Consider the following 16,275-nt stretch of genomic DNA (forward strand, 5'->3'; position numbering starts at 1 on the left):
TAGTTGCAGGGGCAACTGTCTGGATGATTGACTGATCTGGCCTTGTAACACTAACCAAAACAGCCTTGCTGTTGTGGTACTGCGAACGGCTGAAAGCAAGGGGAAACTACAACTGTAATACTTCCCGAGGGCATGTAGCTTTACTGTATCATTGAATGATGATGGCATCCTCTTGGGTAAAATATTCCGGAGGTAAAATAGTCCCCCATTTGGATCTCCGGGTGGGGACTACGCAAGAGGACGTTGTTATCAGGAGAAAGAAAACTGGCGTCCTACAGATCGGAGCGTGGAATGTCAGATCCCTTAACCGGGCAGGTAGATTGGAAAATTGAAAAGGGAAATGGATAGGTTAAACTTATAGTGGGAATTAGTGAAGTTCGGTGGCAGGAGGAACAAGACTTTTGGTCAGGTCAATACAGGGTTATAAATACAAAATCAAATAGGGGTAATGCAGGAGTAGGTTTCATAATGAATAAAAAAAAGTAGGAGGTCGGGTAAGCTACTACAAACAGCATAGTGAAAGCATTATTGTGGCTTAGATAGACACGAAGCCCATGCCTACTACAGTAGTATAAGTTTATATGCCAACTAGCTCTGCAGATGAAGAAATTTATGAAATGTATGATGAAATAAAAGAAATTATTCAGGTAGTGAAGGGAGGCGAAAATTTAATAGTCATGGGTGACTGGAATTCGGTAGTAGGAAAAGGAAGAGAAGGAAACATAGCAAGTGAACATGGATTAGGGCTAAGAAATTAAAGGAAGCCGCCTGGTACAATTTTGCATAGAGCATAACTTAATCATAGCTAACACTTGGTTCAAGAATCATGAAAGAAGGTTGTATACATGGAAGAAGCCTGGAGATACTGACAGGTTTCAGATAGATTATATAATGGTAAGACAGAGATTTAGTAACCAGGTTTTAAATTGTAAGACAATTCCAGGGGCAGTTGTGGACTCTGACCACAACCTATTGGTTATGAACTGTAGATTAAAACTGAAAAAAACTGCAAAAAGGTAGGAATTTAAGGAGATTGGACCTGGATAAACTGACTAAACCTGAGGTTGTACAGAGTTTCACGGAGAGCGTAAGGGAACAATTGCAGGAATGGGGGAAAGAAAAACAGTAGAAGAAGAATGGGTAGCTCTGAGGGATGAAGTAGTGAAGGCAGCAGAGGATCAAGTAAGTAAAAAGATTAGGGCTAGTAGAAATCCTTGGGTAACAGAAGAAATATTGAATTTAAGTGATGAAAGGAGAAAATATAAAAATGCAGTAAATGAAACAGCCAAAAAGGAATACAAATGTTTCAAAAATGAGATCGACAGGAAGTGCAAAATGGCTAAGCAGGGATGGCTAGAGGACAAATGTAAGGATGTAGAGGCTTAGATAGATACTGCCAACAGAAAAATTAAAGAGACCTTCAGAGAAAAGAGAACCACTTGTATGAATATCAAGAGCTCAGATGGAAACACAGTTCTAAGCAAAGAAGTGAAAGCAGAAAGGAGGAAGGAGTATATAGAGGGTCTATACAAGTGCGATGTTCTTGAGGGCAATATTATGTAAATGGAAGAGGATGTAGATGAAGATGACATGGGAGATTCGATACTGCGTGAAGAGTTTGACAGAGCACTGAAAGACCTGAGTCAAAACAAGGCCCTCGGAGTAGACAACATTCCATTAGAACTACTGACAGCCTTGGGAGAGCCAGTCCTGACAAAACTCTACCATCTGGTGAGCAAGATGTATGAGACAGGCGAAATACCCTCAGACTTCAAGAACAATATAACAACTCCAATCCCAAAGAAAGCAGGTGCTGACAGATGTGAAAATTACCTAACTATCAGTTTAATAAGTCATGGATGCAAAATACTAACGCGAATTCTTTACAGACGAATGGAAAAACTGGTAGAAGACGACCACGGGGGAAGATCAGTTTCGATTCCGTAGAAATGTTGGAACACGTGAGGCAATACTGACCCTACGACTTATCTTAGAAGCTAGATTAAGGAAAGGCAAACCTATGTTTCTAGCATTTGTAGACTTAGAGAAAGCTTTTGCAATGTTGACTGGAATACTCTCTTTCAAATTCTGAAGGTGGCAGGGGTAAAATACAGGGAGTGAAAGGCTATTTACAATTTATACGGAAACCAGATGGCAGTTATAAGAGTCGAGGGGCACGAAAGGGAATCAGTGGTTGGAAAGGGAATGAGACAGGTTTGTAGCCTCTCCCTGATGTTATTCAATCTTTATATTGAGCAAGCAGTAAAGGAAACAAAAGAAAAATTCGGAGTAGCTATTAAAATTCATGGAGAAGAAATAAAAACTTTGAGGTTCGCCGATGACATTGTAATTCTGTCAGAGACAGCAAACGACTTGGAAGAGCAGTTGAACGGAATGGACAGTGTCTTGAAAGGAGGGTATAAGATGAACATCAACAAAAGCAAAACGAGGATAATGGAATGTAGTCGAATTAAGTAGGGTGGTGCTGAGGGAACTAGATTAGGAAATGAGACACTTAAAAGTAGTAAATGAGTTTTGCTATTTGGGTTGCAAAATAACTTATGATGGTCGAAGTAGAGAGGATATAAAATGTAGACTGGCAATGGCAAGGAAATCGTTTCTGAAGAAGAGAAATTTGTTAACATCGAGTATAGATTTAAGTGTCAGGAAGTCGTTGCTGAAAGTATTTGTATTGAGTGTGGCCATGTATGGAAGTGAAACATGGACAATAAATAGTTTAGACAAGAAGAGAATAGAAGCTTTCGAAGTGTGGTGCTACAGAAGAAGGCTGAAGAGTAGATGGGTAGATCACATAACTAATGAGGAGGTACTGAATAGAATTGGGGAGAAGAGGAGTTTGTGGCACAACTTGACCAGAAGAAGGGATCGGTTTGTAGGACATGTTCTGAGGCATCAAGGGATCACCAATTTAGTATTGGAGGGCAGCGTGGAGGGTAAAAATCGTAGAGGGTAACCAAGAGATGAATACACTAAGCAGATTCAGAAGGATGTAGGCTGCAGTAGGTTCTGGGAGATGAAGAATCTTGCACAGAGTAGGGTATCATGGAGAGCTAGAGTCTCAGGACTGAAGACCACAACAACAAGGACATACATTCCGAATAAGCAATCTAAGTGGGTAGACTTCGTAACACCTTTCGAATAGATTGTTAACCACCTTCCTCATCTGTCGACTAGATTCATGCCAAGTGAGTTAATGTCAAGATCTAAAGAAAGGAATGATTGGATAGACCCCCTACCAAAGTTACAAGACAGTGAATTAGACCTAGACGCAAAAATCAGGCAAGCTCTCTTACTGAAAACGTATGCTAACCTCCGAAAAAAGGCATTTGATAAGAAGGTAAACAGACTTATCAATTTCAAAGAAGGAGAATAGGTACTAGTCAGGAATCACTTTAAACCATCCCTTTTGTTAAAGAAGAATCATAAGTGGCAACATATTTATGAAGGTCCCTTTGTGATAATGAGGAAACCACACATTGGTAGCTATTTGTTATCTGATCCTGCCACGAATAAAATCGAAGGATTGTTCCACCATCATGATTTAAGAAAATTTTATAACGCCAGGTATTAAGTTAATTTAAGCTGTAAGAAAATTCTAAGGTATTGGGGATCAGGATTAACCAATGAGTGACAAGAACTAAACTGATCTGACTACAGATGTTAACCAGTGCTAAAAGGAAACCCTATGTATTAAAACAATGTGCCTGGAAAATAAAATACAGAATAAGTTGTAGACAAGTATTTATATGAATAATCTTTATGTAAACAGGAGGACGTGTCCTAGAAGCAATTTCCAATTTTAGTTATAAGTTAGTATGTAAGAAGAATGATGTACGCAAGAGGTATTAATTAGCCCCGAGGTACTAAAATGAGAAAAGAGGAAAGAGCGAATAATGCACTTCTCACGCTAAATAGTGATATGAAAATGAAGAGGAAGGAGCGAATGAGGCGCTTCTGTCGCTAAATGGTAAATATAAAAATGGTGATTATATGCTCTTAGTATTAGTAAGCAAAATTTAATCAAGGACAAATTAATGACCTGTTTTGAAAGAAAATGCTTAATGTCCAGACAAAGGAGGAAAGTAGTGTGAAAAGATTCGATTCCATGGGGTTATTCCCTAATTTCAAATGTGAAGTAAATAAGGCACCACCTGTTAGCGCAAAGCAGTTGGTAGACTTAACTTGTAAGTTCCAGCACAGTCCTGTGCCAGTGATAAAATAACATCTCTTTGAAGCAAACAGATACCTATGATTAAGTATGAACATTGAAAATGCAGCACAATTGTTCTAAAAAGAACTGATGTTAACGTTAAGTAAAAGTGTGATGGAATAAAAAGGAAGTTAATTATATAATGTAAATTAAGATGAGTCCAGACTATAAACAAGCTAAGTAAAAGAACATACGAGTAACATGGTTTATTATGGTAACTTCACGGTACTATAGAGCATTAGCAATACTGCAAACTCACAAGCTAGCAGCAAACAGAATACGAATCTCACCCAAGCTTCACAGATTGCCACAGTCTAAGAAATGAAGAAAGAGCAGTAAGCAAGCTGCAGCAAGATACATATTAGATATACATGCTTGAAGTGATAAATTTTATTTTAAGTGCGCACTGCAGTATTTATTGTTTTCTCTGTGATTATGTGAAGATTGAATCCCTTTCCTAACTGCAAATCCTTTAAGATCTTTGATCCTATCCACTCCCCAGGATCAACTTGGAAAGATGCACGTGTGCTTGGGAAGTGAGACACTAGGTATAAAAATGAGTAGGTTTGCAACACACAAATTGCTTTTATATTGCGCAATGTAAATTAAACTTTTAGACCTCATTGAGGAGTAATTTAAATTCTGTCGATGATCCGCGAGTAGGCCCACTTTGCCCACTATTCTTTTTTGACTGTTTGCATTTCTACACAAAATTCAGAGGCAGATTTGCTATTTTCAAATCTGTCCTCGAATCTTCTTTAAATACAAGCACATACAAGAGAAACTTTGAAATAAATGAAGCACCACTCACAAGTCACTAAATAAGATGAGTATTAAAAAATGTATTGAGCCTACAAAATGAATAAGCAAGTGTGATAAAGATTACTATGAATGAAATTAATTTGTAAAGGAGAATGGAATGAATTTAGTCAAAGAAAAAGGACTTTTAAGAAACAATTGTTCTGATACAAAGTGGTCAATTAGATTATTTCTCGATTTAAATGAACTCTTGTAAATATTAGTATGGAAATCAACTTGTAAACACAGTGTGATGTTACAAAGTGGGAATTTCATCGAATACAATGTTCACGCAGATGCTCACCACAGTGAAAGTGAAGTTGTAAAGTTCGATAATTTTCAGTGGCAGTATTCTACTGCACCATATGTGTGAAAAATTCATTGATGTGTGCGGTGTGTCATAATCAGCGTCATTCCACACATGCAGTTGCAGCGGTAGCTACCACTTACCTGTGAATCTGTAACTGGATAGTGGACAGGAAGTGATGTGAGGCAGTTTTAGTGGCAGAAGCTCCCTTCGGCAATCTAAAAAGCACAAAGCTACGATCCAACGAACAAAAGTGACGCACGACACCTCAAACGCGAAATCAACGCTCTGCAAGTAAGCTATGATCACATGCGTGTGCAGACTGAACTTCAAGACTACTCGCAACACTGGAGGCGGAGGGCCATCATGTGACGAAATAATGCAGACGTTCAACCGCCAGCAGCAGTTGCTGTGCGCTACATCCTGTAGCAAAAACATTGACACTCAGTACTGAAAACATTTTTGTATGTATCAAACCTTCAGAGAGACTCTAAGATAGAGAAGTTATCGTAATTAGTATAATGACTGATTGTACACAGAGATAAGTCACAAGGTCACCTCAGAACGCTGTTGAAAAGTAAACTTTAACGATAGGTCACGATTCGAATGAAAATAAGCACACGAAAAAATGTCAAAGGATCCGATCCTTCCTATATCCCATCCCACATGTATATAAAATTAGTTTTGTAAGCTATTCAAATATAAGATATTTTATCTGTTTCATATGTGAAATAATTTGGAGAGCCACTCTCGAGCCCTGAAAGTGAAAGATACGGACTTCCTTGTCGAAGCCATCACCAGTGGCCGCTCCACAATCCGAGTCTATCATAAATAGTGTGTGTGCGCGCGATGAAAATAAGTGTGTAATTAAGTGCGATAACAGACAAAGCAATCAACTGACAAGACAATGACAATATAATGAATACAGTCAAAACAGGAAGTTGTGTACCAGTTGTTATAGTCAAATTACTTCTGCAACAATGAAAAATGAAGTGTGACTCTTATAAATTTTGTAAATATGTGTACTTGTAACCTTAATTTTAAGAATCAAGAAAGACTGAATCCATACAAAGACTGATAGAAACACAGAACAGATTCACAATGATCTCTTGTCAGTAATTACAAATTTTAACGTTAATTTTTTTATTATGGAATGAATGTAAAATGAAAACTTTTAATAACCTGTATGTTACACCCGAAAATTACAAATATTCCAATGGGCATGAGGATGAAAGTAATACCCTCAGTATTCCTTCCCTCCTCATGGGAGGCAGTTTAATATTAGTAATTTTTGCCTCACATCCATTAATATAAGCACAATAGTAAACGCCTGATGGCCTAAAGTTATCGAACAATTGTAAAGTAAAAGAAATGAACCATCGCATAGCAGCGACAGATCTATTATCCTTTATCTTTGCCGTTCTTGTGAGGTGCCTGTAAATCTCTATGTACAAGTATCGATTAATGATATAAAAAAGAATTCTGTTGTTTCAAGACAAATGAGGCATTGGGCGTCTCACCTTTTACTGTTTGCATTCCATTAAATTCGGATGCAGACTTGCTGCGTTCCACATTGGTATTTTATAATTTATGTGAAAATATTCAATGAATATGCTAATTGTTATTTTTCCAATCAGAAAACATGTAGTTTCTTGTAACTGATTACAAACAGACAGCATGAAGAGGACATTTTGACTGTTATGTAAATAATATATAACCACAATGATCATATATTGTAATTTAATATGAAAAGGTACATAGCATTAAGAATTGTGTGTTAAAGATAAGTGTGCTCATTTTAGTAAATTAACCTTGATGATTTCCATCTCCTCATTTACTTGAATGATGATCATTTTGTGTTAGTTCATCACCAGAAATTACGATCACACTGATGGGCCGAACACAGCATGAGGCAGAAGGCACATTATCGTTTTCCTATTATTTCTGAATCAGATTTTTTTTTTAAGTTGCGTAGTGCTGCATTTCTTTTAAAGTCTATAAATCTTCTGGTCCCTTAGTCTTGTCTTGTTTTTTATAGTCTGCATCGCGACTATAAAAATGCACGGAAACGATAATGGTTCTTCCGAACGATCTCAAATAAATCAATCTGCTTCTCTTGTTCAACATAATCCAACCAGGTATTTAATGCTCAACGTATGTTATTATACTAGTGTAATCAATCCCCGATTCTGTTGCCAAGTGGCCCACCAAAATATTCACTTTTTCGAAATTAAAAAAAAAAAAAATAAAATAAAACAATTCTTTGTCTTTTCGCCCCCCCAAGAGCAACGCTACAGTCTCCTTTTGTCTTAAATGTATAACAGTTACTTGTTTTTGTATGTTAAAACTGCAGGTTTTGCTTATACCCCTTTTTTAAACCAGGTTTTTAAAAATGACCTTGATAATCTGATATATTTGATAATCCAGCATTAACAGAGCACCAAACATAACAGATCATCACAGTCATGCTGTATTAGGAACTGTTGCTTGTGCAACACTTCCCCTTCTTATTCACAGGCATGCAATTTATGTAAATTGGGCTACTGATTTTTAATTACACAAGGGGTAATCAAAAATGAAATACTTCAAACACTGAAATACATTTAATTTTATAGATTAAAGTCTATTACAAGAGTACAAATTAACAATGAAGGGGAACTAGAGTGGTGTCGATAAATTAACATGAATATGTTTATAAGGCAATTTGTAGTTGAAATAGTAAACTTAATTACAAAAATAAATGACAATATCTATTATATAACAAAATATCACACTTCCATTTCAGTATCACATGTAATAACATCACAGACCTTTACACAAATAATTAACAATAATCAATGCTGCTGGTATTTTAATAATCACTGTCATTTCTAAACAGAGAAGTTAAACAATTTGTATCTGGATAATTTTCTCTAACCGAGTTTGGTATGCAGGTACTAAATATTCAGGCTATTATGAGTTATGGTTTTCAATAATAATAATATCTATATGCCTGAGCAAAATGATGGTGATAGGTATAGAATTTCACACACAGTACATAGATGGGAAAACACCAATATGTAAGTTGGAACTAGAAACATCAATTTTCTACTTCAGACAGTAACATTAATTTTTAATAACAGTAACTGGAAAGAAATGGTGCAGCAATTGACATTACTAATTTAATTACTTGATAGCATATCCTGTCTCCACAAACCTACAGTACACACGCAAACCTTAAATTTACATAATCATATCTCCTGTGATTGAATAAAACAGACTTGTACTGATATCACATAACTTCCACAGAAAGAACATGTATTCACAGCAATCAAACTGCCATCACAATAACATATATATGACTGCACCTTTCTCATAGGAATCTGACATACATTTAATAATTAAATACACACATAAAGATGTTACATTTTAACATAAAATTGACACCAATGAAATAATTTTCTCAATTATCTTCAAATGACGCTGTACTCGTAAGCCCTGTGCTCATCTTTCATAATCCAAAAACTGTCAATAACTTGACCACCCTGTGAAAAAAGGAAAGAAATGTCACACCTTGAAGCAATATGACTGAACATAAGATAGTGCTACAAGTTGTTAATGACAAAAAATGACTTTTTAACTACTCAACAGGTTTTCTGCAGGTTTCGTTTTCAGTAGTTTCCTAGTAGAGATAAAAAATTTGAGTGATAAAATGGAAATGGCTTCCTTTTGACAAACACCTTTCATTATTGTTGCACAGTAGAATAGTAAGCAAGTACAGAATTTTCTTTCTTTTGTTAGAAACTGCCTGAGACTTCACTAAGTGGGGAACATCTGTTGGATATGACGGTGTCATAAATGAGCGTCAACACTGGAGCCTGAAGTAGAAGGAAGCTGGAAGCTTGTTTCATGAAACTGTGAGAGAAGCCAAGAACTCTTTCAGCACTTTGAGAACAGTACAGAGCAGACAGAATAATCTCCTGCAACGAACCTAAATGTGTTAACTTCATCTAGAGGTGTCACAATATAGCCTTTCAGGTTATAAACTTCGCATAACGAAACATTGTGAAACCCTAAAGTTAAACAGTAGAGCAGATGCGAGTGCTGACAGGCTCAGAATATGAGAGCGCACTCGACTACGAAGTCTTTTGCGACTGAGTCCTTGCATAAAAAGTTCTGTTTACCTGCCGCATCAAATTTGGATAAAATCACGAGCTTTCAATGACTACCTCTGTCATCTTCGTTAGGGGTAAAACTGATTGTCGTGGACCGGTGAGGCTTCCGCTTGTATAAGCAGTGGACGGCTTCTCATTCGCAGGATGACGTCACGGTGAAAACGGCGCGTACAGAGGTGGTGGCCTGTATGTGCGTAGATTTTGATTGCGTGCTTTATCCAGCATTGCTTGCAGCGCCCTCCATCGCAACAGGCGGAGAACTGCGAGGAATGTAAGAAGTCTCCCTCTGCGCTCTTTCTGTATCAACTGCATGCTTCCATGCATTGCTGAGTGCATATCCAGAGTCTGTTGAAATTATTTTCACAGTCTAATTTCAACTGGTTCCCTGATGACAGAGTCCCAATAGTTTGAAGTGTGAGCAAGTATTCTTGTTTCATCGAATAAAATCTTATGTTTATTTAACAAACAGTGCCCAGCCACAGCCGATTTCTCTAGATACCTGCATTTCAGGTGACGCTGATATTCCACACAGCGATCGGCAACAGTTCTTATAGACTGGCCCACATAATTTTTGCCACACTCACAAAGAATGCTGTAAATTCCCAGTACTCTCAGGTCAAGATTATCTTTCACGGGTAGTAACATTACCTTACTCTTCCTGGGTGCCCGGAAGACTGGACTGATTCCCTGCCGGCTCAGGACTCTTACCTATCTTGCTGGTCATTGCACTGCAGAATGGTAGCCGCGCGATGTGTTGGTCCTCTTGATCTGTTCGAACAGAGTCCTTTGTAGGTTTCTTCACCAGAGTAGATCTGATATCACGATCAGAATACCCATTTTTTCTGAATACCGTCGTCAGGTGGTTAATCTCTGAGGTGAGATGATCCTTGTCCAAAATAGTCCTTGCTCTGTGTACCAAGGTATTCAGCATAGCTCTCTTCTGAGACTGGGTGGTGAAAACTATGTGCGTTTAGATATAAATCTGTATGCGTCTGTTTTCTGTACACAGAATGTTCTGGTGTATACCATTAAAATGATGAACAAACTGTTGCAGTGCCTCATTGCTATGTGGCCAGGTTAAAAATGTATCGTCAACATACCTGAAGAAGCAGGATGGACATAAGGGAACACTATTAAACGCTCTTTCTTCGAAATCCTCCACGAAAAAGTTAGCTATTGCTGGTGACAGTGCGAGCCCATGGCGGTTCTGTCAGTCATTTCATAATATTTTCCGCCATACAAAAAATAGGTGGTCATCAAAGTGTGTCGAAATAACTTCAGTATTTCAGGAGAAAAATGAGCAGCCAACAGTTTTAACGTATCTTCCCACGGTACCTTTGTAAACAAAGAAAGAGACCACATCTAGGCTGATCATGATGTCACTCGGACCCATCCTCATCTGCTTTATGATGTCAACAAACATTTTGGAGTTATTAATATGATGGCTACAGTGACCGACTATAGGTGCTAATAATTTGTTCAAGTATTTTGCCAACCGATATGTAGGAGACGCAATAGCACTAACAATAGGTCTCAACGGGACCCCATTCTTCTCGACCTTGAGTAGACAGTATAACCTGGGTGGCCTTGGTGCTCTTGGTCGTAGATTCTTGACTAGTTCTTCAGTAGCTCCCCTGTCTTCGTGCTAAGTGCTGTGGAATCCCATTTAAGAATCCAGTACATGGTATCTTCCAATAATAGGGCCATTTTGATTGAGGATATCTGTGGCATTCCATTTGTCGGTTGGTAGCACAACTAACTTTTCATCCTTCCCCAAAGATTTCAATGCCAGTTTCTCCACTCTGCTTACACTGGACTTAGGAGGCTTGGCTGTTGCTAAAATCCGACTAGTGGCGACCTGTGAAAGATAATCTCGGCCTGAGAGTACTGGGAATTTACAGCATTCCTTGCTAGTGTGGCTAAAATTATGTGGGCTAGTCTATAAGAACTGTTGCCGATCGCTGTGTGGAACATCAGCGTCACCTGAAAAACAGGTATCTAGAGAAACCAGCGGTGGCTGAGCACAGTTTGCTAAATAAACATAAGATTTTATTCGATGAAACACGAATACTAGCTCACACTTCAAACTATTGAGACTGTCATCAGGGAAGCAATTGAAATTAGACTATGTGAAAATAATTTCAACAGAGACTCTGGATATGCACTCAGTAATGCATGGAAGCGCGCAGAGGGAGACTTCTTGCATTCCTCACAGTTCTCCACCTGTCGCGATGGATGGCGCTGCAAGCAACGCTGGATAAAGCATGCAAACAAAATCTATGGACATAGAGGCCACCACCGTTTTCACCACGATGTAATCCAACCAATGAGAAGCCGTCCGCTGCTCATAAAAGCAGAAGCCTGCCCGGTCCACGACAATCAGTTTTACCCTCACGAAGATGACGGAGGTAGTCATCGAAAGCTTGGGAATTTATCCAAATTTGACGTGGCAAGTAAACCAAGAACACTGTCACGAAAGAGTTCGTAGTCATATTAGTTTCCTCTACGGGGAGGATGTTGTCGTGACAAGGAAGTTGTACCAAATTTCGCAGATGTCAAACATCACATCTGAACTGCTGCAGTGAATCGAATTTTGCAGACGACAAGTCATGCGATCATCAGGGAGAGGATACATCATACAAGGTATGAACTGGATGCCATTGCTCACTCCTTATACAGTTGCCATCTGTTTTTGTCTGCAGTTTTGTCACATTGGGACTGGGAATGGGTAGACATGATCCTGGCTGCGCATCAGCAAGCTAATTTGAGCAAGGGGGGGAGGGGGGGGGGGAAATGGCTGATAAATTTGTGCCCCTTAACCATGGAGAAGGAATTTCTGGGTCCAGGGATGCACATCACTCTGTTATCAACTTCTCCAACAAAGAAACTGATGACGCTCTATCTCAGTTCTCAGTAAGGGACTGAACTTTTCTCCAGCTCCACAAAAGCTACCAGTGGCCGAGATTATCAGTGGAGTAAAACAAGCGGTTCGGCACCTTCCTGAAGAGGCAGCAGATGAGGTAAGGCTTGCCACTAGTCGGATTTTAGCAACAAGCAAGCCTCTTATGTCCAATGTAAGCAGAGTCGAGAAACTGGCATTGAAATCTTTGTGGAAGGATGAAGAGAGTTAGTTGTGCTACCAGCCGACAAAAGGAATGCCACAGTTATCCTCAATCCTACCGATTATCATAAGAAAGTGGCCATATTATTGGAAGATACCATGTACCAGATTCTTAAACGGGGTCCCACAACAGCACTTAGCAGAAAGACAGGGGAGATACTGAAAAAAACTGTCCTCCCAGAAGAACTAGTCAAGAATCTACGACCAAGAGCACCGAGGCCACCCAGGTTATACAGTCTACCCAAGGTCCAGAAGGACGGGGTCCCGTTGCGACCTATTGTTTGTGCTACTGGGTCTCCTACATATCGGTTGGCAAAATACTTAACCAAATTATTAGCATCTATAGTCAGCCACTGTAACCATCATATTAATAACTCAAAAGTGTTTGTTGACGTCATAAAGCAGATGAGGATAAGTCCAAATGACATCACGATCAGCCTAGATGTGGTCTCTCTGTTTACAAAGGTACCGGTGGAAGATACGTTAAAACTGTTGGCTGCTCATTTTTCCTCCTGAAATACTTAAGTTATTTCGACACACTTTGACGACCACCTATTTTTTGAATGGTGGAAAATATTATGAAATGACTGACAGAACAGCCACGGGTTCGCCACTGTCACTGGGTACAGCTTACTTTTTCGTGGAGGATTTCGAAAAACGAGCGTCGAACAGTGTTCCCTTACATCCGTCCTGCTTCTTCAGGTATGTTGACGATACATTTTTAATCTGGCCACATGGCAATGAGGCACTGCAGCAGTTTGTTGACCATTTGAATGGTATACACCAGAACACAAGATTTACAGTGGAGGTGGAGGAGGACGGGAAGTTACCCTTCTCAGATGTGCCGGTGGAGTGAAAATCAGATTGACGTGTCCGACATTCTGTGTACAGAAAACCGACACATACAGATTTATATCTAAATGAACATAATTTTCAACCCAGCTCAGAAGTGAGCTATGCTGAATACCTTGGTACACAGAGCAAGGACTATTTTGGACAAGGATCATCTCGCCTCAGAGATTAACTATCAGACGACGGTATTCAGAAAAAATGGCTATTCTGATCATTATAACAGATCTACTCTGGCGAAGATCAAACTTGGTCACCAGAGACAGAGACAGAGAGAGAGAGGTGGAGGGCAGAGAATCATGTCATCACCTTCTGTAAAACCTCTGTCGTTCTGAAATCAGGCAGTTCCGTATGCATCATAGCTATTAATGGAAGACCAGCTGTGTTAAGTTGCATGATACTCTGGTGAATTTAAAAATTGTGTACACGCTGCTGCCAACTTGTAATCTACTGCTACAAGTCCACAGCTGTCAGGCTGCAGAGGGTACTTCTGATGTGCGAGCCACAGGCCTGCCGGTCGTAACAGTGACCGACTGAGGGTGGGGTCCGAACCGGTCTACCGCGGACGGACAGTCGATCTGCCGGTCTGCGAGCCGTTCGACTCGGACGGAGGGCACATGCGTGCCACTACTGGGTCGGTACGAGTACCGCATTACCGGCAACGTTCTGGGACTGCCACTCTGCCAGTCGGCGTTGCCGTCGGGTCTTTTGCCTCCGCGACAACAAATTACTGGGCTACGGTACGGAATCTAGCCTGAGTGCAGCTTCACTTATTTGAGAGTGTCTATGTTCCGACAGACGTCCACAGTCCCGCTAGGCTGTGGCGAGTCCGGGCTGCCGCACCCTCGTACGGGCCGTGCCGCCGACCGCAGGGAATGCACGCCAGGGCACGCAGTCGGCAACTCGCTTGCCGGGCGCTGGAATGTCACCTCACACTTTCGGAAGGTACGGACTCACAGATACGATTGTACGGTAGATTACGGGAAAAAGATGGTAAAAAGGGAAGGTGAATACAGAGTGAAACTACTTGCACAAACAAAAAGAGAAAGTAAGATGACAGAAAAGATTCTTTTTCTTTTGTTCTGGGGCAGCACTGGGCCAGAAGGATCTGCTTAGTAACTTTAAAGTGACGTAGCACAGGCCCCAAGCATCTGTAGACCTATCACAACTCAGATGTAACTACAGGGAAGAATATTTAGGCCCGACTAGGCACCAGTTTTGTAATTCGTCAGGGCACGAGTTACTGTGTACTGAGCCATACCAGTAATGTGTAAAAGTTACAGGTGATTTAGCCACGAATCGTGACAGTTTGCTGGGCTATAATACAGAGAAAACCATAGTTCAGTTGTTTTTGCGTACTTATATTGTCCGTTTAAAGAGATCCCACTTCTTCTGAAGTGTAGTTCAAAATGGAGGTTACACAAGACCACAAATGCATTTAGTAACTGAGTGAAGCCATTAACATTTTGAAAAAGCAGGTAGCTGCATTACTCCAGGACGCAATTATTTAACAACAGAAAAAGAAATTATAGCTGTTATTTACTTCTACATATATACTCCGCAAGCCACCCAACGGTGTGTGGCGGAGGGCACTTTACGTGCCACTGTCATTACCTCCCTTTCCTGTTCCACACATGTATGGTTCGCGGGAAGAACAACTGCCAGAAAGCCTCCATGCATGCTCAAATCTCTCTAATTTTACATTCATGATTTCCTCGGGAGGTATAAGTAGGGGGAAGCAATATATTTGATACCTCATCCAGAAATGCACCCTCTCAAAACGTGGACAGCAAGCTACACAGCGATGCAGAGCGCCTCTCTTGAAGAGTTTGCCACTTGAGTTTGCTATACATCTCCGTAACGCTATCACACTTACCAAATAACCCTGTGACGAAACGCGCCGCTCTTGTTTGGATCTTCTCTATCTACTCTGTCAACCCGACCTGGTACGAATCCTACACTGATGAGCAATACTCAAGTATAGGTCGACTAAGTGTTTTGTAAGCCACCTCCTTTGTTGATGGACTACATTTTCTAAGGACTCTCCCAATGAATCTCAAACTGGCACATGCCTTACCAACAATTTTATCTGATCATTCCACTTCAAATCGTTCCATACGCATACTCCCAGATATTTTACAGAAGTAACTGCTACCAGTGTTTGTTCCGCTATCGTATAATCATACAATAAAGGATCCTTCTTTCTATGTATTCGCAATATATTACATTTGTCTATGTTAAGGGTCAGTTGCCACTCCCTGCACCTAGTGCCTATCCGCTGCAGATCTTCCGGCATTTCGCTGCAATTTTTTATTGCTGCAACTTATCTGTATACTACAGCATCATTAGCGAAAAGCCGCATGGAACTTCTGACACTATCCACTAGGTCATTTATATATATTTTGAAAAGCAATTGTCCCATAACACTACCCTGTGGTATGCCAGAAGTTACTTTAACGTCTGTAGATGTCTCTCCATTGAGAGCAACATGCTGTGTTCTGTTTGGTAAAAACTCTTCATCAATCCAGCCACACAGCTGGTCTGATATTCCGTAGGCTCTTACTTTGTTTATCAGGCGACAGTTTTGAACTGTATCGAACGCCTTCCAGAAGTCAAGGAAAATGGCATCTACCTGGGAGCCTGTATCTAATATTTTCTGGGTCTCATGAACAAATAAAGCAAGAGTAGATTCTGGGTTGCCAGAAATGACATGATACGTGAGCAAAAAACATGTTCTAAAATTCTACAACAGATCAATGTCAGAGGTATAGGCCTAGAGTTTTGTGCATCTGCTCGACGACCCTTCTTGAAAACT

General features: G+C 40.0%; 1 protein-coding gene across 1 annotated transcript in view; it reads right to left on the bottom strand.

The window, feature by feature from the left end:
- Positions 1–7,938: 7,938 nt before the first annotated feature.
- The window catches only part of LOC126424524 (acid phosphatase type 7-like), a 196,203-nt gene continuing 187,866 nt past the window's right edge, over positions 7,939–16,275 (bottom strand). Inside the window, exon 10 of the mRNA XM_050087258.1 lies at positions 7,939–8,860. Coding sequence (XP_049943215.1) covers positions 8,789–8,860 — 72 coding nt within the window. The 3' untranslated portion in view covers positions 7,939–8,788. The remainder of the gene's footprint in view (positions 8,861–16,275) is intronic.

The sequence above is a fragment of the Schistocerca serialis genome, chromosome 10 (assembly GCF_023864345.2).
Source record: "Schistocerca serialis cubense isolate TAMUIC-IGC-003099 chromosome 10, iqSchSeri2.2, whole genome shotgun sequence".
Classification (NCBI taxonomy): Eukaryota; Metazoa; Arthropoda; class Insecta; order Orthoptera; family Acrididae; genus Schistocerca; species Schistocerca serialis.